Source organism: Taeniopygia guttata, chromosome 1 (assembly GCF_048771995.1).
Source record: "Taeniopygia guttata chromosome 1, bTaeGut7.mat, whole genome shotgun sequence".
Lineage (NCBI taxonomy): Eukaryota > Metazoa > Chordata > Aves > Passeriformes > Estrildidae > Taeniopygia > Taeniopygia guttata.
Window position 1 is genome coordinate 42,618,670 of NC_133024.1, and position 26,750 is coordinate 42,645,419.

The 26,750-nt window shown below is 35.9% G+C and overlaps 1 protein-coding gene across 2 annotated transcripts in view; it reads right to left on the reverse strand.

The window, feature by feature from the left end:
• Nucleotides 1-526: 526 nt before the first annotated feature.
• CWF19L2 (CWF19 like cell cycle control factor 2) overlaps nt 527-26,750 on the reverse strand; it is a 59,137-nt gene continuing 32,913 nt past the window's right edge. Inside the window, exons 11-18 of one of the 2 annotated variants that reach the window (XM_032747780.3) lie at nt 21,936-22,061; nt 20,564-20,701; nt 11,202-11,414; nt 9,323-9,439; nt 5,337-5,492; nt 3,926-4,006; nt 1,959-2,060; nt 527-1,109 (exon numbers count right to left, since the gene is read on the reverse strand). In XM_032747780.3, coding sequence (XP_032603671.3) covers nt 969-1,109; nt 1,959-2,060; nt 3,926-4,006; nt 5,337-5,492; nt 9,323-9,439; nt 11,202-11,414; nt 20,564-20,701; nt 21,936-22,061 — 1,074 coding nt within the window. In that variant the 3' untranslated portion in view covers nt 527-968. The remainder of the gene's footprint in view (nt 1,110-1,958; nt 2,061-3,925; nt 4,007-5,336; nt 5,493-9,322; nt 9,440-11,201; nt 11,415-20,563; nt 20,702-21,935; nt 22,062-26,750) is intronic. The other variant, XM_072927560.1, reaches the window with a different exon arrangement.

The window sequence follows — 26,750 nt, forward strand, 5'->3', positions numbered from 1 at the left end:
AAGCAGTCCTTGAAACAGCATGCAGGCATTTCCTAGCAACATCCATGCTCAACAATCAATTAACATGCAGCTCTTGCCTCTGGTCAGAGTGTGCTTCAACCAGTTCTAACAGCATCACAAGCAGAAAAAACAATCAGGGATTTTGAGCTGGGCTTGATGAAAACTATTAGGGCAAAGTGTTACCAAAAATCACCTGTGGCATAAGAGGGGACACCCAGGGGAAAAGAGTCACCTGAGGAGATCCCTGTGATGATTTTCTTCTTTGCTGGCCATCAGGGAGCATTTTCCCTTGAGATTCTTCTTTTGCTGTTACGAAAAATAACTGTTACTATTAAAGCTGTCATTTGCCATCGGCTAGGGACTGTCTCATTATCCTTTGTGCTTGAAAAACACTACTTCATATTGGAAGAAAGTACAAAAATTTGCATTCATTCTTGTGCAGGGGGGCAACAGAAGATTTATCAATCATATTCTTCGTGAATGCTTGTGTTACTGCAATGACCTCAAGGACACAAAATCAGAAGACTATTTTCTGTATAATTTACTTCTGTAGCAATGTATTTGTATTAATCAAAATGTTCTTAAAATGTACAACATTTTTGACAAAAGTTCACCATGATAATTAAGCACTGGCTTAATACAATATAAAAAATATCAGTTGTCTCAAAGATTATAAAAACTCCAAAAGCAAAAGTTACATTTTTAAGAACTCAAATGGCCACATGGATATTATCCTTTTGGCTCAGCTGAAAAAGGAAAAACTAAACTCACTGTACAAATCTGGTTTCTCAGGCTTGTAGGTACATGTGATCCAGTGTCCAAAACAGAAACAGATCATCAGCAATTAAACAATATTCTATATTTTCAAAATATATTAACCACACATAACAAATGGGTGTTATTCTTAATATCTGAAGTATCCTTTAGTGTAATGCATGGCTTATATAGTCCTTGACTCCAGGTTGTTCTCATTCTTTCTTTTTGGTGAAGTCATATGGTTTCCACCACTGTGCAAACTGCAACACCTTTTTCCTCTGCTCCTCAAAGTTCTGTTTGATTCCTTTTCTCCAGAGCCGTGGTTCCAAGTCCAGCATGCCACCAATAATCTCCTTTGCAAGTAAAATTAAGATAGATAACGATAAATGTAAAACTACCGTATTACTTAACACTATCTTATCACAGAATAAAGAAATATGCGTTTTCAAATTATGAGATTGTCCATTTTCTTCAAGTGCTAATTAAAACTTGAAATTCTGAAAAATATACCAATTTAAACACAGAACAGTAGTTAGATGGTTGCTGCAGCAAAATTCTTGTAAGCACAGCACACTGATGTACTTCTTAAGTATCCTAACATTGCAAGACTGTTAATGCATTAGTGCATTTGTGACTAAGTTAAGTTATATTTCTCCCCAACTCTTCATGTTTTTGCAACTCTGACTCTTCCAAAAAAATGCTTTCTGTGACATAGTAGAGAAAGGAAGAATTTATTACATCTCTCCCTGTAGATACATTTTACACAATAAGTGTAAAATGAGTAGCAATTTAACCACACGAGGATTTTAGTAGGAGTTGTCTGTAAATCTGTATGTGTATGCACACTTATTTATACAACTGGGTGTCAATGCACCTATGTATCAATATTATGCCCATGAAAATTCTTAAGTAGATGCAAGTATTTTCCATCTATAAGATTATATACCCGTAATGTCAAATATCAGCAGTTCAGATCAAATGAAAAGAAATACAAATTTAGAATCACAATCTCAGTATCAGCTAGTGAAAAAAATCAACTACTTCATTCAACAAGCCAAGTTACAATGACTCATCAAGAAAAGACAGATAATAAACTGAGATAGGGTACATCAAAGTAACTGTTCTCGCAGCATCTTGGTTTAATTACTTAAATTTTCCAAAATAGACTATAATTGGTAAATTAATCTTTTACATAACGATACCTTTCCAAAGTAATGAGGGAAATTGTGGTGATCTTCAATCACATGAGCAAATCCTCCCTGAAGGCCAAAGTCCACAGAAAAGTACGGCAACCCTTTAGGAACCTACAAATGCAAAAACACATTTTCAGATGTTTAGCAAACATTTCTGGCATTTAGTCAACCTCCACACAGGAGAATGAATTTTAACATGGTTTTGCAGTTAGTAATATCATGTCTTATTTTAAACTACCTTTCAAACCAACTACATGTAGGATAAAATTGCAACAGAGAAACAGTAAAGCAAACAGGTAAATATACAGCAACTGGACAACAAGACACTGATGAGAGGATGACTGGGTGGCAGAAGCTCCAGAGGCCACAGCTGGAATAGCAGGTAAGAGATGGGGACACCTGGCAGCAGTGTGCACAGTGGGCAAATGCCTCCCTGACTCCACATCTCTGAATTACGTAAGTTTAGCAGAAATTTTAAGACAACCAATAGCAAGCTGCATTTATTAAAGATGTTGACTTTGGACAATATTCCTATGGTAATAGGAAATATTTACCCAGTGAAAAAAAACTGACACTCAGGAGGAAGGGGAAACACCCTTTTGGACAATAAATTACTAGAAACCCCCTCTATGTAAATGGACAAATATTATCCTTAACTTGCCAAATCAAGACAATAATTCTGTCAGCCTGCAGGGGAGATGCTGGCTATCTGCCACAACAAAGACCCTTCAGTCTAACAGAAGTGGATCTATTTATTGATACAGTACTGCAACTAATTTCTGCTGTTTCACTGAAACAAGTTCTTTTTCACTCCTCTAATTGTTGAGGACGTTTCTTTACAGGTAAGATCTACAAAGCCTCCAATGTGTAAGTATTGTCTCTCCTACAGTCCAAATAACCATACAACATTCAGGAGGCGTGTCCTATATATTGCTTAAAATACTGACTCTAAAAATAATTAAGATTTAATACAGAGGAGCAATGTAGCATTGCAAGAACCATTTAACACATTAAACAGACTTTACAAAAAAATCATTAAATAAGGGAAAATGGGTTGGCAGGTGACACCTTAAAGAAAAGGTCAGCTTTGTCTCATTTCTCACAATTTATGCACACAACCCACCCACTAGGTGATGTCTCAGCCATGTCTGACCTTCCAGCCAGGTACTAACATCTCCTAATACAACTCCCCAAATTCCCAAACCTCAGCTCAGTCCCTAAGCCACACTCTGCAATCTTCCTGAAGCCTACAGACATTTCTTACCCAACAATAATGTTAAAATCACACAACTGTGCAACAATTTATGTTCAGATACATTGTAGTAATGTAAAGAACTGTCCTGACTTAATCAGAAAAACCGGTCTACCTTCAGTAAATATATAATAGTCACAAAACTGTATGGCTATATAACACACATCTTCCACCTCAATATTAAAATGACAGAACAATCTTTGAACCTAACCAATTCAGCACTATTCCTCTAAGATTTGTTTATATAAAGATGTTTCATCTCAGTATCCAGGAGACAGAGAGGGTACTGTTCCCTTGTTTTACAAAAAAAAGAATCATAATGTTATTTATATTCTCATTTAATAAATTTAGCAACACAAACAGCTGTTCTAGGTTAATGAAAAGGACAAATCATATTTGTTCCAGGAAAGTAATTTGCAAATCTTTGATCTACCTTAATTCTTAAAGTTAATCAAGAAAAATATGCCAGTACATGTCCTTAAAGTGTCAGCTTTGTTCTCAACTAATGCTGGCAGCTTAGTCCACCAAGTGTGGAAATAAATGGGAATCTTTTCCCTAATGTCAGTTAAGAGTGCAGACTGGTAATTCTCCTCATACCTATGCCATCTTCTGATGCACTAATCTAATTGTGTTCCCTTTCTTCTCTCTTTGAAACAGTTAATAATGGAAAAATGTTAGAAGAATTTGATGATAAATTCAGGACACAAAACACTTCATTACTTACAGATTTCCGAATATCTTTTGAAGAAAGATCAATTAACTTCTTGTTCATGGACCACTCTTCATCAGACTCCATTATAGCTTTCTGTAAAATGATTTTATCTGAAGGTGAAAACAGTCCTTCATATGGCAAACTAAGAACTAACTGCAGTGAAGTACATTGTAGTACTGCAAGTAACAATTACTTCTTAACAAAGTAACTTTATTTTTTGGTAACCTTTCTCATTTCCACAAGCTACTTTATAAAGACAAAGTATATTCAGACTCACCCAACTCATAACCTCTATTTCTTTTTTATTTTAAGTTTTGCTTGAGACAAGTTTCAAATAAAAGTTCACATTCTCTTTTTACTCACCCCATACAAAACCTCTTATGAATTCATTACATTAAATTAGCTTGCTTTCTCTTTTAAACACTAAGAGAAGAGTCCAGCTTGGAAGGATGATTGCCCTTAATAACCCAAAGATGACTCTATTCCCCACAGTATAGAATTGGGTATAGTGTAGGGTAGGTACCTTTAAATTTCATTTGCTCTACATTTTAATGGTAGATACTTCCGAAATAAATTACATTGCATTAAATCTTGTTCTTTCTCTTTCCCTGAGTATTCAAAGAAAACACAAGTTTTACCAGCACCTGAAGCACAGCAGTCAGATCTGACAGGTGGAGGGTTTCAAATGTGGTAAAATTATTGTATTGTTGTTCACCATACTGCTGCCCCACTTCATCAAAACCTAATCACATTATTTCCAGAAAGCATAAACAGTATTTCAAAAATCAAATAAAATAATTTACTTATGAAAGGCAAATAATGAGTCAGTTGCTGAAAGCTGAAAGGACTCAGTTCCAGGCAAAAGCCTCAATGAACCTTTTCTTGAAAGGTCATGAGAAAGAGACTAGAAAAGCTGTAGAAGAAATATCTATCATGCTGTAGAACGCTCATCAGAGGCCTAAGACACATGTTAAATTTGGGCTTACTGAAATAAAATGGGGATGAAACAATATCTACATTGGTATTTCTTAAAGTAGCTAACGTTATTTTCTCATTTAATGCTTGCCAAGGCACAAATATTGTGTTTTAAGTTTATAGTACAAGACTCAAGTAAGAAGTTTTGCAATCCTTAAAAGTACTTCAATAGGCTACAATTCTGTCATCTTCTAGTATTTTCAGTGCAGTCAGACTTTGGACAAATGCTCAATGACAAACAGCTCTTCCACTGACTACTTGAAAAACTGAATTATTTCACACTGCTTATTTTAAAATCAAGGAGTATTAGCAAAGAATGGACCAGAAGAAGGATCAAAGAATATATATTTTCAAAAACAGCACTTGAATATAAAAAAAAAAAATCCAGAAATAGATGAATTAGGATATATTCATTCAAATTACTTCATAAAAAAACATTTTTATTTACCTTAAAATAGATTGGAGCCATATCTCCTACTTCTTTTGGAAGAGGAATGCATTCATATACCATATGATACCTCTTCTTCATACTCATGTTTGTTTCTAGGAACACACAGTCCAAGTCTTTAGCTTCAAACATTTTCACCAATGCATTTCGGAACATCTATTTAAAGAAAAAAAAATGTGTTATTTAAACTAACTTTGCAGAACTTTCAGATATAATGTATTATTTCACTAGCATTTTATATTTGCAATAAACTAACAATAAAATAGAAAACAGTAGCAATCATACTAGGAAAATTCTGTATTATTTACTAATTTAAGATTAACTATATTTCCTATGATAAAAACATTGGAAGTCTAGGAAACTATTTTGAAACACACAATATAATTAACACTACAAACTTAGTTTTAATAAATACTACATATTTTTACAGCTGAAATTGGAACTATGTTGAACTTAACTGTAGTGCTCCATAAAACAACATGGCTTTAACAGTAGGTCTGAAGCCTGCAGTTCCTAAGAAGGTAATGCACCTACTCAAAGTGTATTTCAGTTAACAATTCTGAAAGCTCCAGTGTCAGGGTCCGGCACACACCCAAAAGGCCCTGCAGGGGATGGGCCCTACCTGCTGGGGCTGTGGCTGCCTGTGCAGGTGGGAAGCTCTGATGCACTTCAGTTGTGAACTGGATCAGGTCCAGCAGGAAGAGATGGGTATTAAAGAGTGGTGAGAAGTGTGGGCCTGGGCCCCTGTCACTCAGGAGCTGCAATTAAGCCCAGGCTGTCTCTTTTGGTCCTTGCCTGAGCTGTTTCAGCAATGCCTGTGCCCAGCCAGTACCTGGCAGTTCTTGGCCCTGACTTCATCTCAGACCTAAGTCATCACTGTAAACCTGCCTGGCCATCACAGGGCCATGGATGACCTTGCCTACTGCCACAGGAACACTCCTGGCCTGGTACCATGGGAGTGTGCCTTGTCAATGAGATGACCTCCCCCACCTGTCTCGCCCATCACCTTGAACCCCTGACTTGCTTTCCTACAGAGCAGCTGGCTCTGGCTGTTCCCTGGCTCTTGACAGTTGGCATTTGCTTCCAAGATATGCAAAAGCATCACTCTATAGCTTACTGTGTTCAGATGCTAAACAAATTATCAAGAACAAGGGATGATTTCTGAGAGTCATTCAAACTAATTTTCAAGCGCACAAAAGATCTAACTTTCTGATAGGGAGAATATTTCTGAAGGTTTCTCAAGATCTTGAAAAATGCTTTTTAAAAATGAAGACTTTTGTCTTACATGTGCTTCTATACCATTCCAAGCGCAAACCAAGAGATCACTGAAACTCTAGGAACCTCATAGACCAAGGTGTCATAGCCCTAAGATTCACATAATCCATAGGTAGTCCTTTTTGCGCTGATATTTTTTCCCAATTAACAATACTCAGAAGTACAAACAGCACCATTAAAAGGCAAATCCCACCTAAATGTTTAAGATTCCTATCTTAATGTAAATGGAGAGTTGATGAATCCAACATACATAAACAAATACACATCAGCAACATCAGCAAGTACTGAAGTAAAATAGAAGGAAAACAAATCACTACCAGGTTTTCAATGCAACAGGACTAGAAATTGAGCTCTCCATCCTTTTGCCATCTTGCTCAGTATGAATCAAACTAAAAGTCTAAGACGCAAATATATATTTAAGCTAGGCATTTAAGCTCTTCAAAGCAGGCCCTTGTGCCCTGAATTTTTCCTCACTAATGCTGTGTCAGGAGAATGCTACTATCATTCCCCTAAAGTAACTGATGAATTACAGCCAGAAGACACTGCCCAGTGTTCTATGACTGATATGGGACTCTACAGCACAGAGTGACAAGCTACTCTGGATTAACAACTTTTTGTCTTCTCCTTGTCACTCCAGCCACCAGACCTCTACTTGTGAAACACACTGAAGCAAGCAATGTGGTGAGATACCAAAGGTTGAGAAAGACTATGACTTACAAGTGCTACCCTGCAGTATCAACTGAAATAACAAATCCACCAAAAAGCCTAGAATATCAGCAGATGTTAGCTAACTTTCCCCAGTTGCATTTTCTTGTTTTTAAATACACTGGACCTTTCCTCCAAATTCTGAGCAGGCCAAAGCATCAAGAATAATTAGCACCAGAAAGGAGAAAACCATCCATAAAGGGAAACAAGAAGGCTTGGCTTTACACAACATTAATACATGCAACAGTTCAGTCAACACAGAATGTGTAAAGATTTCTATCTTTTCATGTTAAAAATATTCCATGCATATTTGCTTTGGCAAGTGAGTACATCAGTGTCTAAACTACACAATATGTTAAATTCAAGAGCTTGAAGGCATACAGCATAAAGGAACTCTTTTTGCTTTACTCCAATATATCCTTAAAAAAAAAAAACGAGCAAAAAAAGTTAGCTAAAACACATACTTCATACAACATTTTGTGAATACTTAAAGTGTGGTAATTTTTTTCCCTTCAACAGTAATAAAAAATATGTCTCTGGCATCAGAAAGTTAGTTAGTCATTGGCTGTCTGCTTATACTCTTGCTGAAGTTTTCCAGACTCCTCCTTCTGCAATACATACATGTTGAGGGAAAAAAAAAGTCATGTATCCATCACTTTTCAAAATACTTCACTGCAAAGAAATATCTAAGAATATCTATATTCTGTCTATGAATATATTGACAAGATCAAAGACTAATGGTTTTATCAACTAAATGCCTTTTCTAACAAGTAATAGACTAATGTTGAAGACAGGGACTGCATTTGCTTATCTTTTCATTATTCTATTTTTTTCTCATACAATTTAAAATTAATAATTGTTTAGTTAAGAGATTAGGGTAAACAGAAGATCAAGGATAAATATAGTAATCCCTTTTCTGCATGCTTTTTTGTTCTTCCTGATCCTACTTGTTGCACTTATTTGCTTCTTATCTAACTTTCTTATGCATGTCTGTCATATGCAAGAGACCTCCTTTTCCTTCTGACTGGAAGGGAGCATAATTTACTATATGAAACAACACCAGACATGAGACTCAATGTGGGGAGCAAATTTCAAAAGTCAGGGAATCCATCTGCCACACCTGAGGCAAGACCAACATTATTTAAATTATTACAAACTTATAAATGATGCTGGTTTTAAATGTCAGCAACTACAAAAATGAAATGTTTTTCTAGACTGATATAGTCTCCAATAGTTACATTTAAGAGGTGGTGAATTGTTTTCCCCTTGTAATAATCCTGATGGCAGGATAGGGGACTGACACTGTCAATCTCTTAGGCAGAAGCTTGTTACATATCTCCCTTGACTTTCCACCTCCAAAGAAAACAGAAGTCAAAAACTTCAAAATGTCTTCATAAGAGACTTGGAAAGCACAACAATATGCTTGGCACTTTATTTTAATAATTCTTTTTTAAAAAGATACAAAATTGGATTTGAACAGGGATCTCATTGATTTTAAGAGTAAGATAGCGCTCTTTTAATTAATATCCACCCAAAAACAGATTAAAAAATGTAGATATGTAAAAAACATATTTGTATTTCATGTAAAGTGATCTGCCTGTTCTGACAATTCGTTTATTTTCCTTGGCACACCCAAGAAAATCCTATGAAGCCAGTTATTCTACTTTCTGCAAGGGATCAGCAGTACCTTCTTCATTTCCAATAGACATTCCTCTAACATGGTTTCAAAGACCTCCAAGGATGCACGTTCTGCAGCATTCCAGGAAACTTCTTCTAGTGCTTAAAAATTGAAAATTTGCTTCAGTATTTACCCTGCCTCTCTCTCCTGTTAATATTTGACCACTAATTTTCATCCACAATGTGAGAATGTTCTGCCCCTTAGTGGAATCAGAACAGAGCTGCCAGACTGCAAATTATGCAAATACATACTTATGACAAGGATGTTATTATCCACAACAGAATTATTTTACAAAAGTGTTAGAACAGGAGACAGTTTCTCAGCAGACCTGGATTTCTTCCCAGATGTCTTCATCCAAAAGAGTGGCTGCAGTATGGTGCTGTAGAGGGGCTATCAGACAGTGACCTTCAGTAAGGGATTGGCTGCTTGGTAAAGACAAGTACACCTAGGAAAAGCAAACAAAAAAATCAAGTGCCCAGTTTTCCAACATTAAAGACCTTCCCATTGCTGAGCTAAGAAATTGATTATTTGCTAAATTCAAACCAACAGAAGCCATTAGCTACTAACTGCAGCAAGGTATTAGCAATTTTAGTGCTTTTCAAAAGGGCCCATTATCCACCAGTAGATCAAATGTACCAGTAGAATACAGAGAGCAGTTCCACCACCAAGGCAGTAATATCAAACTTATAAACCAACTGGTATCATAGCTGCTATGAAATCATACTGTTCAGTGCATTCCAGTATGTTTTAATATAGATACATAGCTGTATGCATTTTTAATAATATGTATATATATGTGTGTGTGTGTGTGTGTGTGTGTGTGTATATACACACACACACACACACACACATATATATATAAATAAGTTGTGTACTGTGTACTCCATGTCATGGTTTAACCTGGCAGGCAGCTAGACATCACACAGCTGTTCACTCCCTCCCTGTTCCCAGTGGGATTGGGGTTCAGAATCCAGAAAAAAAAAGTAGAATTGGTGGGTTGAAAAAAGATAGTTTATAAGGACAGGAAATTAAATAACAATGATGATAACAACAACATACAAAACAAGTGATGTACAATCACTTGTCATGTACAATTGCTCACCACCCACAAACTGTTGCTCAGCCACTTCCCAAGCACTGACCCATGGTCAACTTTTCCCCAAGTTTATCCACCGAGCATGATGTCACATGGTCTGTAATATCCCTTAGGTCAATTAGGGTCAGCTGTCCTGACTGTGTCCCCTCTCAAATTCTTGTGCCCCTCCTGCTTTCTCACTGGTGGGGCAGTGTGAGAGGCAGAAGAACCCCTGAGCACTACTTAGTAACAACTAAAAACATCAGTGTCTTATTCACATAAATCCAAAACACAGCACTGTATCAGCTGTTGGGAAGAAAACTAACTATCCCAGCCAAGACCAGGATACCCTGTATATTTATCTAGCTATTAGATAGATAAGCACAGATTATATACACATAAATATGCATCTGTATTTATATATATATATATATATATATATATATATATGTGTGTGTGTGTGTGTGTGTGTGTGTGTGTGTGTGTGTATATATATATATAAACTCTAAAAAAAGGAATGCAATGTACCTCAAAACATATCTATGCACCTAATTCCTTTACCTATAAAGAGTTTTAGATCAAATCAAAACATCAATAATAAATGAAAACTGTAGTGAAAAAAAAGACAAAAAAGACTATATTCAAGTATTTCAGATGTTATAAATCCAAATATTTATGCAACTTTTAAAAGCATTAACAGAACCAGAAAGGCTTCCAAACCAAACTTCTGTTTATTTCAAAGGATTCTAAGCTTAAAAAAATGAATTCTCCACCTAATTTTCTTTGATATCAAGACACAGCTCTTCACCACTTCAAATTTCCTCCAATGAAGTGTGATTTAATCTTCCACAAATCCACCAACAGTCTAATCTCTGCACTGAGATCTTTCATTATTACTCTTGTCTTCTACAAACATGAAGTCTTGACATCAAAGATTAGCTTTAAAACTCATGACAGGTTTATATCTTTTTCCTCCTCACCCTTGATGAAGTTGTGGAATCAACTGAAAGAGCAAGGAAAGTAAGATGCAGAACAATAAATACTTCCATAGAAGCAATTTTGTTCCCAATTTTAAACACTAACATAATTTCTGTTTTATTTTTACATTTGTGTTAAATTGCTATTTTCTTACCTTGGTGCCAATTGCAATAATAAGATGTTTAGAAAGTTCACTGCTATCAAAGCAGTAGGGGCACTTTTCCATGCATGCAGCAAGTTGCTGGTGCTCACGGATTGCTTTTCTTCTTTGTACTTCCTCCTCTTCCCCACTGCGTGCTCTCTTGGCTGCTTTGGAAACAAACATGTCATCCAGAGTGTAGTAATCTCTGTCTGTTTTTTCCATGAGCTGAAAAGATATGCAGAATAATTGCACTTGTTTGATATGCAGAACTTCTTGAACTCATTTATCAAGTAGGAAGAAAAAATACTTAGCTCTTTGCAAAAGAGCCTCCTTCCTAGAAAAAAAGCATAAAGTACATAAGCAGTAGCATTTCTTCCTTTCATATGGCATCTGCTGCAGATGGAATCGTCAGGTACCTCTCCGGAGAGCAGTCATACACAATCTTAGCACAGATATTAAAATATAGATATGTGACAGCAGTGAGAAGAGTATATTATTATATTCCATTACAAATTAAGGGTTTGGTATTTCAATATTATCTTGACATAACTTTGGCTATCTTCAAAGAGAAGCACAATTTCATATACCATTTATATAATATATTTTATCCTCTCCCTTCTCCTCCTCCTCCTCCCCTTTTACAACTACCATTAAATCATCTTTTGTGAAATAACTAGACCATGACTCTGTACTTCATATTCACATTCTGTGAAAATATGCCAACAGTTATTCTTACCAAGGGAACAGGACTAAGCCATTTTCAGAAGCAAACAGACTTTGCCTTCAATACCAAGTCTGAGTGCACCTGTTTGCATGCCACAACAAATCTTAATACATTTTAGGACACTGACTAGGGTAGCAAAGGACTAATGTTAACTGGAGGCATTTGGAAGGCATGCTATCATAACTGAAGCACAGTCTCAAAATTAAAGAAATATTTTCAAATATCCCAGGCATAGTTTCTGTAGATAATCTGGTATTAAAAAAAAAAAAAAATTAAAATAAGTAACTTTCCCCCAAAAAGACAAAAGCTCTTGCTTTTCCCAAATACTGCAGTTTGCTAACACAGACTAAAACCTTGTTTTAAATATGCTCAGTAATTTTCTTATGAAACAACTGAGAAGGAGCCTCCTTAATATTACTTTATTCAGCTATAATACACTTAACTGCTTATGTGCATTTCCTACTGGAAGCCACTGCAGACTAAAATCAACAGTTCAAGAGTTTAACTCCATTCTTCTTCTGTCTTATTGTAATGCTGTAATTCTACATTTAACAGAAAAAGGAGATTTCTGAGATTTAGAAAAAATATGTAGTGGTATGGGTGTCTAAAATCAAGTCTCTGTTCTTCTGTCATAAAAGCATTAATAAGGTAAAGCTAGACCTGCAGCAGAAGCACTGCTTAGAGAATAGCAGCATTTTGTTATTACTAAGCATTAAGTTTAGGATTTTTATTAAATAAAAATTCTGCCATGAGAATGGAAATACACAGGAAACATGACAGTTGGCAGACTAGAAAGGAAAGGAAGAGGGTAAATCACAACATTTTGGCTATCAGGAGTATCACACGTAGCACAGAACACCATTACTACTCTGCTCGGCTTGCACTTGGAAGTAGTTATGGAAATTCCTCGTTTGTTACACACAACCTCCACAACTTCTTTTAAATAACAGTACTTTTCAAAACACTCCACAGAATCCATTGTGATAGAATTAATATTCATCTTATTAAATAGCCTGGAAGATTCCTCTCTTCAAGATGGATAAATTGCTGTGTATAACATGATATCTGGGATGCAAAGCAAAATTCTTACATACAAATTAGCAAACTTTTATAAAGTAGGTGCTGTCTAAAATCCAGATTTTGTTTCTTCTGGTACAGTCATGACCAACAGTTCATAGAACTATTCAATGGTTTAGGTTGAAAGAGACTTTAAAGAGACACCTTCCTCTAAGCCAAGCTGCTCAGGGCCCCATCCAGCCTGGTCTTGGACGCTCCAGGGATGGGGCATCCACAACTTCTCTAGGCAACCTGTCCTAGTGCCTGATTTCCCTCAAAGTAAGGAATTTCTCCCAAATAACTAAACTAAATCTACCCTCTTTCTTTTTGGGGCCATTAACCCCTGTTGTATCTGCCTGTGTGAAAAGTTGCTCTCTCTCTCTTTTCTAATCCCCCTTTAGGTACTGGAAGGTGTTATACGGTCTCCTTGGAGCCTTCTCTTCTCCAGGCTGAACAACCCCAGCTCTCTCAGCCTGTCTTTATAGGAGATGTGCTCCATCCCTCTTGTAAAACATTTATACTTCTATTTGTGCAACAAGGTTCCCAGTGAGTTCTGCCAATTGCATTATTCGGCTATAACTGAATCTCTCAAAAAGAAGTTAAAGGGGAATTGAAAGAACAAGAAGAAATCATTCTCTAAAATGCCAGAAGGAAAGCAAGTAATCATTTAAAAACTGATTTCTTTCATACATACATTCTTCGATACAAAAGACAGCTAGTACACATCCAAAGAAGGAACTATGCTGATGTATTAGGGTTGTTGAAAGCTGCTGTTCTGAATCATAGGTGCAGCATCACACCTGCTAAGCATGAAAGCCAATGCATTTTGGATGCTGTCTATTTAGTTCTCTCGCCATGATTGATATTGTTTGGTATTGCCCTTGCTGCTCCAGGATCAGAAAGACACAGGAAGTCATTCTGATCTATTAAAGTTTGGATGTCCTACAATACATCATTGAATAACCTAAAGTTAAAAAAGGAAATTCAGGTATCCATAAGGGCAATGCACCTGATGTCTTTGCTTCTACCAGAATCTGACCCAAGCCCAGAGCTGTGCTGAACTGATATGTTCATAAGACAGATCAGCTCTACAATCCCCAGTCTTCTTTTTCCTACTTCACTTTTCTTTATTCTGGGCTCATCTGCCACATTCATCCTTCATATACACCCTCTTTTCTCCCAGCTTTCCCTTCTCTTTTGGCAAGCACTGACTAACCAGAGGACACAAAGGCAGCTCAGCACCAGGCAAAATGGCATGGCCTCCCAGATCTCATAGCATAACTGTGCAACCACGTCATTGCCACCATCCATCTGATTTTCCACAACCAGGATGCAGTTTTCCTTTAACCAACAGAGAAGAATCACAACTGTGCTTGTCCTGGCCAAGAGAGGCCTGTAATACACAAACATTTAAACAGCAGTCAGGGAAGGCATCCAAACTTCTCTCAGGAGCCCTCTGGGCTTTCATTTGGACAGCTCAAATATAGTACAAATGTGGCTAAAGCCCAAGGAAAGGGGTGAGATCTCTAACCATTCAGCACAGGAGTTTAGAAAGAAATCAGCATCTGACTATGCATAAATTAGAATGATTTGAGAGAGGGAAAAATTACAGTGTTGTATTTTCTGATTAAATCCTTATCATGATAATTACCATGAATAATATGAATAGATTACATGAATTATTTCATTATATAACATTCTGTTTACTAAATAATTGAAGCCCTTTTTTATTTGCTACATTAGTGAAGCCATCAGGCACCATGGCATGGGGCTACTTCTGAAGTAACTCTTGCAAATCTCTGCGAGATACACTCCAGGGTCAGGCTCATTTTTCTGCCAAGCTATGTTCAGGCCACTGGAACCGTATCTCGTAGCTTGATTTTAAACCAAATCTTTTTTCTTATTCCACAGTAAAACCCCTGGAGTCTTATTCACTGCTGGCTTCCTACTCACTCCACCTCGAGCCTGCTGCAAGTTGTGTCTCTTATTGCTCCCTCTGTTGCTACTAGTTGCTTTTTGGGTGGCCCCTTCAAACAAAAACCCTGCTAAAGAATTTAGTATCATTGTGATACTGAAAGGAAACCTTAAAAGACAGAACCCCTAATGATCGAGATTATACTTGTATAATACCTCAAGTATACGTTTTTTCCCCTCTTCAAATTTCTTTTGAAATTTATGGATGAAATGGGAAATTCTATTAAACACAATTAGCAGATGAACAAAAGATACCTGCGTGGTTCCAGTGTGGGTTATTTTCAGCTTTTTGGTACTGTTTCTTTTCTGCTTATTTTCTTGTTCCAATTTGTATGCAACTATTGAACTTCTGCTTTTCCTGCTTCCTTGCTAACGCAATAATAGCTGGAGTTACTTCCATATAAGCTAATAAAAGTGCATCTGCTTGAAAAATTTGTGAAAAAAAAGTCTATAGATTGTATAAAATGTATCAGTTTGGGTTTAAATTGTCATGGCAACACTGACGTCTTTAAATGACAGAGCTAATATTTGTGGAATGTTGTATCATAATGTATTTCAGGAAGCTGCTAAGAAGAATAAGCTATTATTTTAGAATACAAACCTGAGTGACAAAAGAATACATCTCATCACATTTAAATTTATTCAGCATTTAGCACCTATTCTGAAGAACAAAATCACCCCAGAAAAGTTTTTCTGAATTTAAATAGTATTTGCTTAAGACAAACAAAGGCAGAATTTTATCATGTAAACCTTATTACAATTCTAGTCTCCCTGTGAACACAGACATTTGAATTTGTAGGTTTAATTCATCATATAATTCAGTGGATAAGCATTTTCAAAACCTATCATCACACTGAATTAAAGAATATTTTAAACACATAGTATCAAAGGTTTTAAGATATCAGTGCACAGAGTTCCTTCAAGGCCTGTGTCACTGACAAGAAAAGACTACTCACTATGCTGGTGAACAAGGTAGTTCAGGATTACCTCTGAGCAGCAGAAGTCAAGCAAAAAACAGTTGACAGAGGACTGCTCAATGAATGGCTAGGGACCAACCTCTTTTTGTTTCTGCTATAAACTGTAGATTTTGCTGTAAGTAGTTATTAGGACAGATGAAACTTTTTACATAAAATCAATGGCATAAAATGTAAACTAAACAAAAATGCCTTCAGCCATAGAATTCTACTATTAAAATTCCAATTAGCATTTCACTTTAGTTATTCCTGGCCATAATTTTAATGTCTAGGAAAGATTGTCCTGCACAAATTTTCCTTTGCAACATATCTTGTAATTTTAACATAATTCTGGCAGAATCCTAAATGCTTATGTAGTCATTTAATATGGGCTACATCTACACAGTTCTTATAGTTCCCAGATGTTCTTCCCTAATGCAGCTGTCACTGCTGTTGATTTGTTTCCACATAACATACACAGAAGGATGCTTAGTGCATTGAACTGAAATGTAGCAGAACAAGGTGTTGGAAATTACTTCTCTTGGATTATCGCAGTAATTTTTACAACAAACCACGCACATGATCTTTAAGTAAATGTAAAAAGCAACAGGGCACCAGAGCTTTGCTGGCTTTATCATGTCTATTAAATATTGTGCTAAAATTGCTTCACCATGTGAAGAAGGAGAAGAAAAAGGTTCATTACATAATAGTAGCAGCAGCAGCAACATTTTGCATTTTTCACTTTAGCTTCTAAGGCTTTTTCAAGACTATTATTTTGGTTTATGATGACGGAAATGCAAAAACGTGAACAAGTAGATTTGCACAGCAGGTAAAAATTATTAGGCTGAAAGTGATTTTCTATTTTACAGACTTTTAGAGAAGCAAGGAAACCCAACATGCAAATTTCCTTTTTACAAACCTGTAATAGCAGAATACCACTTGCCTAAATCCATAAAGGAAGGTCAGCATTACCAATAAAGCATTTTATTTTTCACTGCTGAATTCCTCTTAGAAATTACTGCACATATTTTAAAATAAAATTAGTTTCTGGCCAGAATTAAAATGTCCTGATCAACAATTCAAATTAATTGTTCTATCCTTCTTGAAGTAAAATATAAAAAGGGAAAAAAAATTAATACATACAAATACAAGGTAATTTCTCTTGAGGTCATGTTCTAGGAATCAGTCTCTAAACACCCACAAGCATCTATTGACATGAGTGAAAGGATTACATAAGTCTTAACAGCATGTATTTGAGAAAATTGAACCACTTACAACAGTCAGAGGCTGAAGAAACTACAAACAGGGTACTTAAAGCTATCAGTAGTGAAAATCTTAAGACTTCGCACATATTTTGTACTCTAGAAATGTCAGAAAAAAAACAGTTTTCAAATGTTTTATTGACTTCTTTATATCCTCAAATCATGCTTCTACAACACTGAGAAACAAAATCACTTTCAAAGGTGAAGAAAATAAAAAGTAGAAATAGTGATTTAAATTGATGTTTTTTTCATTGAGACATAACAGCAAAACATGAATAAATCAAACTCTAGGCCTGCTTTTTCTCCATATATCAAAAAGATTAGCGTTGGGTTTTAAAAAGGTTTTCTTCACCACTGTAAATTAAGGATTTGGGCCTTTTTCGTGGTATTCATAAATTTGACATAAGAGCATGCATGGGACAGCTGTGGGAAAGGCAGCATTTCAAACTGCTGAGCTAAGTGACACCCACACCACCCACCTTCAAAGACAGGCCGAAAGGGAACAGGAGCTAAAGGCCTCAAGCACAGAAAGGCTGTCTTAGAACCATGACTACAAAAATAAAAATGGATGAGAGGGCAATGGCACGTCTGAATCTAAATTTAAAACAAAGACTCAGCAGGTAAACAAATAGCAAGGAGACAGCAAAATCCCTCCAGCTCTTGAGAAAAGGCGAAGTGGGAAAAAGATTTAATAAGTACAAGTATGGCTTGAATACTGCAGATGTTTACTCTGTCAATCTGAGTGGGAGTCTGGCATGAGATAACATGCAGACTTTCACCTGCCAATGGGATTAGACAGGTTTCCTGGAGAGAAACTTTGGGTCTACATACTGATATTTCTTCCAAGTCCTATTCAAGAAAATAAATCCTTTCATGAATTACACCCTTTTATTTCAACATACCCATCTCTCTCTACAAAACTGCAATTATGTTATTATCTTCAATAACAACTAGCCTGTATTTCACTTGAAATACTGTTAAAGCACTAAATATTCAGGAAAGCAACACTGATCTAGAGCAGAGCATTCAGCCAGAAAACGTGCTGGTCTGTCGTTCTCATTCTGTTCCCATTTGTGAGAGCAGCACCTATTTCCTCCATTCTCAACAGCCATGGGGCTGGAAGTTTCTTTTGGACATAGTCTGGGAAAGTGACAGAAGCCCTGGGAAAATCCCTGAAGGAAATAATAGTGCAGACTTGCAGCCGTTTCCTCCCACCACTCCTCTGCAATACGACGATTAATTTTTGAGGATAATTTTTTCATTTCTCAAATGAAGGCAGAAAGAGAAAGTAATTTGTATGTGTCAAATTTGTGTAATATGTTATCAAACTAAAACTGGAAAAAGAGGTTTGTTTGATAGACTTCCTGCTGGAATATAACACCTTCCTGAAACCACTGAGGAGAGATGCAAGAATTTTGAAGACTAACTTACTGAGCCCCAGGATCATAATGCAGGTGCTCCATGTAGTACAGGCTTATAAAGTACATAAATAATCATCTAGAATATCTGAGATCACACCCAAATTTTTCAGACTGCTGCCAACACTTCAGTGGTAACACTGATCTTGTGCTGTGAATAAGAATGCATTATACAGACATGGAAAGATATGGAAACCTCAGGGAGGCCTAGAAGCCAGTTTCTTGACCTAAGATCAAGAAACAAACACTATCTGGAGAAAACCATCACAAATTGTGGTGATAGGATCTGGGAATCACCTGCACAGAAGCTACCAAAAGCATTTTAGATCTTAATGGATAAGAACAATTGACATCTAGATGCTTCTTTTTATGAAAGTCGAACAAAAATCCCTTCAAAACCAAAATGTGATATTGCAAAGGATTGAAAGACTACAGTACCACGAATTAACATATGGACATTGCAACAGTAATGGCTTTGACAAAATATCTACTTTGAGCACATGCTCCAATACACTTGGCCAGTAAATAAATAGTATGGCTCAATCTTAAAAGGTTAGTCAAGAAACTTGTTCTAATAAAATAATGCGATATAGTATATCTTTGCCTAGTAACAAAAAAGAAACACATTACTTAGCATCTGATCCAAAGCTCACTGAAGTTAGTAGGAATTCAGAGTCTTTCAAAACTAAAATGAAATATTTGCATAGGCAAGGAAACACAATACATTCCTGTAACATTATTAATAAATTCTATCTTTCAAAAAACCAAACAAAACAAAAAAACAAAACCAAGAATGAAACAAAAAGGAAAAAAGCCTTTAGAATGAAACGTACTAATCCCAGTTGCTTCTTCACCCAGTGTGACTATTTTATGTTGCAAAATGTATCTCCAGCAATGGCTAAAATGTATGGGGGAAACAATGGAATTGACTCTTCTACACATTTGCATCTCTCAGCATTTACTATGGAAATCCTGAGGAAAAACTTATCTACATCTCCCTATTTAATATTTAACAATAAAACTGTATTTCACTAAGTTGCTATATTTTTTTTGCTTCCACTCACAATCAAGCCCTCCATTGCATTTCATGCTCTACAACACAAGTTCTACAATTACCTTCATCACTGAAAAAAAAGTCAAACCATTCATTCATGTTATCTATTCTGTGGCCACTTCCCATCTGAGAAACAAAAATAGTCATATTCTATTAAACTTTTATGCTAATTGTTCTAGTCCAGCAGCTGCCTTCCCTTAAGCCTCCACCCATTCCCTCCAAGCTGAAGAAATTTTGTTTACTTAGATTTTCTTCAAATGGACACTGCTCTGTGCCCCTGATTACAGGGTATGCTTTAACAGCTTGGACAGCATTCAAGATATGGGTGCATGATGCATTCACTACATGCTTTAAAATGCTAAATTCTCCCTTTTCATAATTTCCAAAATTCTGATTCTCCTTTTAATCACACCAGCACTGAGATGACATTTGCAGACTCATAGTGACTCTCAAATCAAGCATCACTAGCCTCTTCTATATGTGCAGTCATGGCCTCATTCAGATTCAAGATTATCAACATTTTGCCTTCATCAACCCTTTCATCTGAAATTATTGCCTCAATACCTGTGATGGGATCTCTTCCGTTTTATTTGAGAGTTATATAGCATAATCTCCTGCGGCAGAACTAGACATTTTAATTCCATTTAAAATAGGACAGGGACTCACATCACTAAAATACGTACATCTCTCCAGCTACTCTCTGAAGTGGACCTTAAGAATCAGCTCAGATGTCCCACAATGTAAGAAAAATCCCCACTTTGTAGTTGGAAATTCTAGAATTTACAATGGCCCCTATTTTTGACAGTCCTGCATAATTATGTAGCCATAAACAATTCTCATCTTCCTTCAGGCCTTCCCTTTACTCAGCCCTCATGTCCTCCCTGATATTTCTAATAATAACATGTTTAATTAAAAGCACACACAGCACCTTACCTTTGATGCCATACGCATGAACAGTGAGTTTTGATCCTCTGCTGTTCTCATCTTCTCATTTTTGACCAAATCCTTCAGGTTCATACTATCATCATCCTGAAAATACCTTACTCTCTCTTTATCTACATGAGTCGGCATCTGGAAGCAAACACATTAAAAATAAATATTAACCTAATCAGAAAGATCAGCTATAAAATTCAGACCCTAACAATTTCAACAATTTTAAAGAATTGTGAATCAAGCTAAGCAGATCCGAAACAACTGGGTTAACAATTCCATTTTATCTAAGGAGAAAAACACCCTTCCTTTTCTTCAGTTGCATCAGTATGTGTAAATAAAAATACAGCCTCCTCCCAAAGCCTCTATATCCTTAACATCCTTAAGGTATCAGAGCTACAACATTACCACCCAGGAAAGACAGACAGTATAGTTAATTAGCTCATAAAAATGAAATATTCTAAAAAGCAATTTTCACTATTGACAACTCTAAAGCTTTTGTAAAGTCATAGATATCAGTGAAACACAGTAATCACAGACAGTACTCAAAACGTGTGTGAATATGGTACCCCTGGGAAATGTTGCTACCTTAGACAGAGTAGACAAGGGATCAGAGATGTTCCTTAGGATAGGACTAAACTAAATTCCAAAGGAGTACAGGGAGTGCTCATTAACAAAAAGCAGGATAGCATTTTCCAAAATAGAAACAACAGGACAATGACAACAAATTCCTCACCCCCTTGTGTCTTTTACTTCTCCATAGCAGCTATTGCAAGCTGTCCTATTAAGCAAGAATGCTTGCTAGAATTATGAGGTAGTGTCACTTCCTCTTATCTCAAAAAGATCAAAGTGCTACTATATTTACTGTTGGAAGCAATTATACTAAGAATAAAATATTGCTCCATCTTTCAAGCTTCTTATTGTTCCCCAAAGCACTTTGTTACAAAGATTAGTCCATAATTATTATTATTATCAGTAGCCATATTTTTTGATAGAACTAAAGTAAAATTAGCCCCTAAGACCTGCCTATCTCAGCAAAATCTTTCTCAACTCAGAAATATTCAACTCTGATAAATTTCGCTATTTACACAACTTGATGTAATATAAACTAAGAAGAGATGGTGATAACTTTTTCCTTGAACATACATTTAAATAAGCCCTAAAGTGATCCCTTGGGAAATGCAATCTGAAAATAAACTGAATGTATACTTAATAAATATGTACTCTAATACTTAATTACAATCATCTTCCAAAATGAACTTTTTAACTACCTATTGACATTCTGATAAGATACTCCTTAATTATGGCATCATAAAAGTAAAACTACAAAATTATTGAAGATTTACAGTTCAATACTCAGATTTGTAAAACTTACCATCTGCTGCTTTCTTCGCCCTCCTTTTGGCTCCAGTGGCTCCGTTGGTCCCATCACAGGCCATGCCCTTCCACTTCCATCTGTTCTGACAAGGACCACTTGCTCATCTTCTTGACAGCTTGAAGCCTGTGCCAGGTTTTAAGACATATTTTAAAACAGATGGTACAGACAAACCAAAAGAAATACCTAATCCACATTAAATAAATGCTTTAAATCCTAAAGATTAAGTAATAGATTCTATAAATTTTGTGTGTTCAGTATAACTCCAAGTAGACAGTTTCACCATAGTGAGGTATTCTTTTCACATTCAAAAAGAAAAAAAGTATTAAAAATGCATTCAATTAGTTAAATGCAGAGCTTTTCTTTCCAAAAGAACCAAGTTTGTATTCTTGGGTGGTTTTTTTTTTTTTGCATAAAGCTTTATCTCCTGAAGACCCACAATGCTTCTGAGAGAGTTAAAGAGATAATATTGACTTAATAAACACCACCATCATTATAAGGCTATATTTCCAAAAACCTTCTAAAAACCTACAGCCCTTTACCAATTTTTTTATGGATTGAGGCTATGGAGAATGACCACCCTCACCTCTGTTCTCCAAAAAGTTATAGAATCTGTCTTCAAGGGAAGTCATTCATAGGGGTCCCACTTCATAAGGGGGCCCTATTCAGATAGATATAGGGGATAGATATATTATATATAGGGGATATTATCTATAGGGGATAGATACATTTTATATATATATATATATACACATATATATACACACACGCACACACAAAGGAGGAAAAAAAAGGCAGAAACTCTTCGCCAAAAAGTAAGCACTTCACTTTCTAAATATTAAGAATAATTTTTAAAATCATTTAAAAGCCTGTGAACTTCCTGATTACACTCCAAAGATTAGAGCACATAATGGGGTCACTACTTAATCAGATGATATTAAGACAGCCTTTGTCAAATCTCATAAACAACTTCATTAATCTCAATTTCAAGCTATTTTCTACCAAACTGCTTTCCACCTGCCATCCTTGCCTAGGGAAAGCTTGTCCCAGAAACCCAAATTTGGAAATAAAGTCTGGAAAATCTGTAGATACTGAAGTATACTTCAACAGCTTAATTACATTTTTCCAAGGAAAGTCATATGAAAGTAGAAGTTAAGAACCAAAATGCTGCCTGAGTAAGCCAGACCTCTCTCTTTGGTAACACCAAAAGCAAATTTCATTTTGCAAAGCAAACCAGGATGTCCAGCACCACTTTGGCTCCAATACTGATATTTTCAGAGAAGACAATACTACTTATTTCCAGCATCAGCCAGACACATTTTATCTGTGTGTAACCTGTACCTCATGTGTCCCTTCTTCACAAGGTAAGGGCTTTTGTCCCTGTTGGGAGGGGGAGAAAAGATGGTCCGTCCCAATAGGAGAAAAAGCTGTGTGCATTCACCCCACACATCACGTGATAAAAAGGTCACTGAGACACAAACAGACAGACTGGGGGGACCAGGTTTTACCATGCCATAAAACCTTATTCACAGCAGATACAGAAAGCAAACAGAATGTATCACAGTAAACTTCTCAAATGCCACAATGCCTTTAAAAGATGGGTGACTTTGCAAGTTTGGCAGCTGAACACATAACCATAGATATTGCAGTGAAATTTCAAAAATCCAGAGCATTACTAATTAGCCTGAAATGATGCAGACCTTTGTAGAGGAAAAGCTCGCCATATCTACATGGCCAAATAGGTATACAAAGCTCTCCCAAGAGGACTAGCCAAATCCACACAGCAGTTTACAGTTTTCAGTGAATAATCTACCAAGTTTATGTGAAATCCTCTGCCAGAAGCATCTTTCCAGTCATTCAGCTTCTTTTACCTGCTGCCCATATAGTGTTTCCAAAAGGATGCTAACGTCAGGTCTCTCCTTCCCCACACCCTTGTGTTACTGAGACAAGAAAAGAATGAACTTTTCCATTCCCAGTCTCTAAACTTTAACCTCACTGTATACATGACTTTTAAAAAATACAAATCACTAAAACCAATAGTCATTACAACAGCAGTGCTTCAACAACTGCAAAGAACAGTAAATACCAGATTTTTATATCAACTTACAAACATTTAGTTCCTTTTAAAGACATCCACCCCAACATTTGTCTTCATAAAATTCTTAATACAGACATTTCAAAAAGGATATAACTGATATGCAGGCTGTTATTTTCCCAAAAGTTAATGGAATTCACAAAGAGTTCTATGTGTCAGACTTTCTTTGCCTTTGAAGAAGGGTTCTAAAATGTTAGATCCATGCAGCATTTGCACTTTCTTTGTTCTTCCCATTTCTGCTCGCTTACACACTATTGTACAAGCAACAGAAGAGTACCTTCTGGATCTGAACCATGGAATGAGTTGGGACAGGGAATGGAGAGGAGAGCAACACATATAACACATACTGCATTCTTTGGGTCAGAACCCTACAGCTGACAAGGTTTTGTCTGCTTTACGAGGTTTTGAGGATTTTTTCTCCCTAATTTCCAAGAGTCCTGAGTCCTGTCACAAAGCATGTAATACTGATTATAGTGTATTTAGATTTAATATTCCAAAGGAGAAAAAAAAGGCAAAAAATTATAGTAATTTTTAGCTTTAGAATACAAAGTACAAAAAAATAGAAGTGGTCCTTCAAAGAGAGATTAAAGGAGGCAGATAAAAGGATAAAATAATTATGGACACTATGAAGACTAATGTGAAGTCATGTTAAAGTTTAACAGCAAATGCATATTAGTAATCAAAATTAATCCAATGGATGCAAGCCAAACATTATTCAGAAGATTAAAGATGTTATTAGAGGTAAAGACAACCTTCAGAACTCAAAACCCCATCTAAATAGAACTGACTTAAAAATACAGCATAACAAAGTTAATTGCATTCACGCAAAAATTTGATTTTTAGGAGAATCTTACTAACAGTAATTAGTAAAGCTATTTCTAAATACATCAGAAGCAAAAAGCTTTCTGGTAGAAAAAGATATATTTTTTTTTAAGTGGTTACAGCATTATCAGAAGGTGACATTTGAATAATATATTAATTAATTGTATTTCATACAAAAGCACTTTTTGAAATAAAAAAGAAAAAACCCAGAACTTTAGAAATCACCTTAAAACTGAAATAACAGTAAAAGGAGTTTTTTTATGTAAGCTGCTATGAAGTAATGATTTTCACTAGAGCTTCCAAAAAAGAATTCCAACATATAATGTCCACATCCTTCAGCATATACTATATCCCTTAAACAGGTCTCAGTACAAAAATAAGGGAAAGCAGCCAATATAATAAAAAACTTTAAAATGTGCCAAAGGCCGAACCTGGGAATTCAGGGGCAATGTATCTAACATTTGTAATGGATAAGTTCACACAAATAAAATAAAAACCAGACTTCCTCTACACTTGAACAATTACACCATACTGAGAAAGAGCCTTTGCAGGAAAAATCCACCACTCACAGATGTAATAGACTTTTTCAAGTGAGTGTGGATATCAATCTAACTGCAAGAGTTACCTAATGTTCTCTTTTCTCTACTGATATTTTTTTTACATTTTTGTATTGCCATGACTATATGACATGGTATATGGTAATACAATGTGGTCACTCTGATATAATAAATACTCATTAATAATTATGATCAAAAAATAATATTTATATTAATTACAACAGTAAGTTTAAAAACATATATTAAAGTACTTTTAACATACCTATTGTAAAATGTTAAAATTGAAACTGGAGAAGAGGTTCAGTCACTATCCCTAAATCTTGTGATGAATGCTAAACAAACACTGTAATTTACAGTCTGAAATGAACAAAAATAGGGTTTATTTCCAGAATGAGAGAGGAATTGTTTGCTGCCATTAATTAAGGAACATGACTTTTTATTTCAGGCCAATTAAATATGCAAAGTACATAGTTGTTGTCAGTAAATGTACAAACTGCTATATGGCAATTAACACTCAACTGAACAAAACAAGCAGACAAGTCTGGTTTTGAAAGATAAAAGCTTTAAATTAAATACATAAATAAATAAGATATAGATCCAAATAAGAATTTTGAACTCTCCAGAGATTATCCCTGTTCCATAATGCAGCAGGAGGAAGTATAAATCCCCTGCCACATCAGGTGCACAGCTTAATTTGAGGAACAGACACTGTAGCAGGTGAACAAATGGAGTAGTCAGGCCAAGCAACTGAGATAAGATCCACTCAGAACTGTTTTTCAATGCTAATAGCTATAGAGAATAAAATATATTTTAATAGTCAGCGTATTGTAGGGTAGGGAACAACTAAAGTTAAAAAAAAAGTTTCTTTTTTAATTACTGAGCCAACAAAAAGCTGGATGCTGTGCTGCATGATTTGAAGGCTTTCTACACACATTTACTGAGAGCTACATGCAAGTGGTACAAGCACAGTGTAATGAAGGAATAACAAAGCAACAGTCTTCAGCAAGGAACTAGCCTCTACAACCAATGCTAGCTTTGTCAAATCAGATGCTGCATTAAACATGCCACCTGTTTCCTTTCCCCTACAGTCTCTGCCAAATGGAAATGCTTTGAATATTGTCTTATTCCTCCACTGGAAAACCCTGTCCTTACATTATAGTATCAATAAATGTCTAAATGGTATCTAGCATTTCTCAGAGTGCTGGACTCAGCTATTTGTTACATCCAGTCTCTTGTTCTCTTCCATTGATCCTTTCCCTCCCATTCCAGTTACCCTTCTCTTAGGCTCTCAGCTTGATTCACACAAAATCACCAGTTACCAGAAGGATGGGTACATTCTGT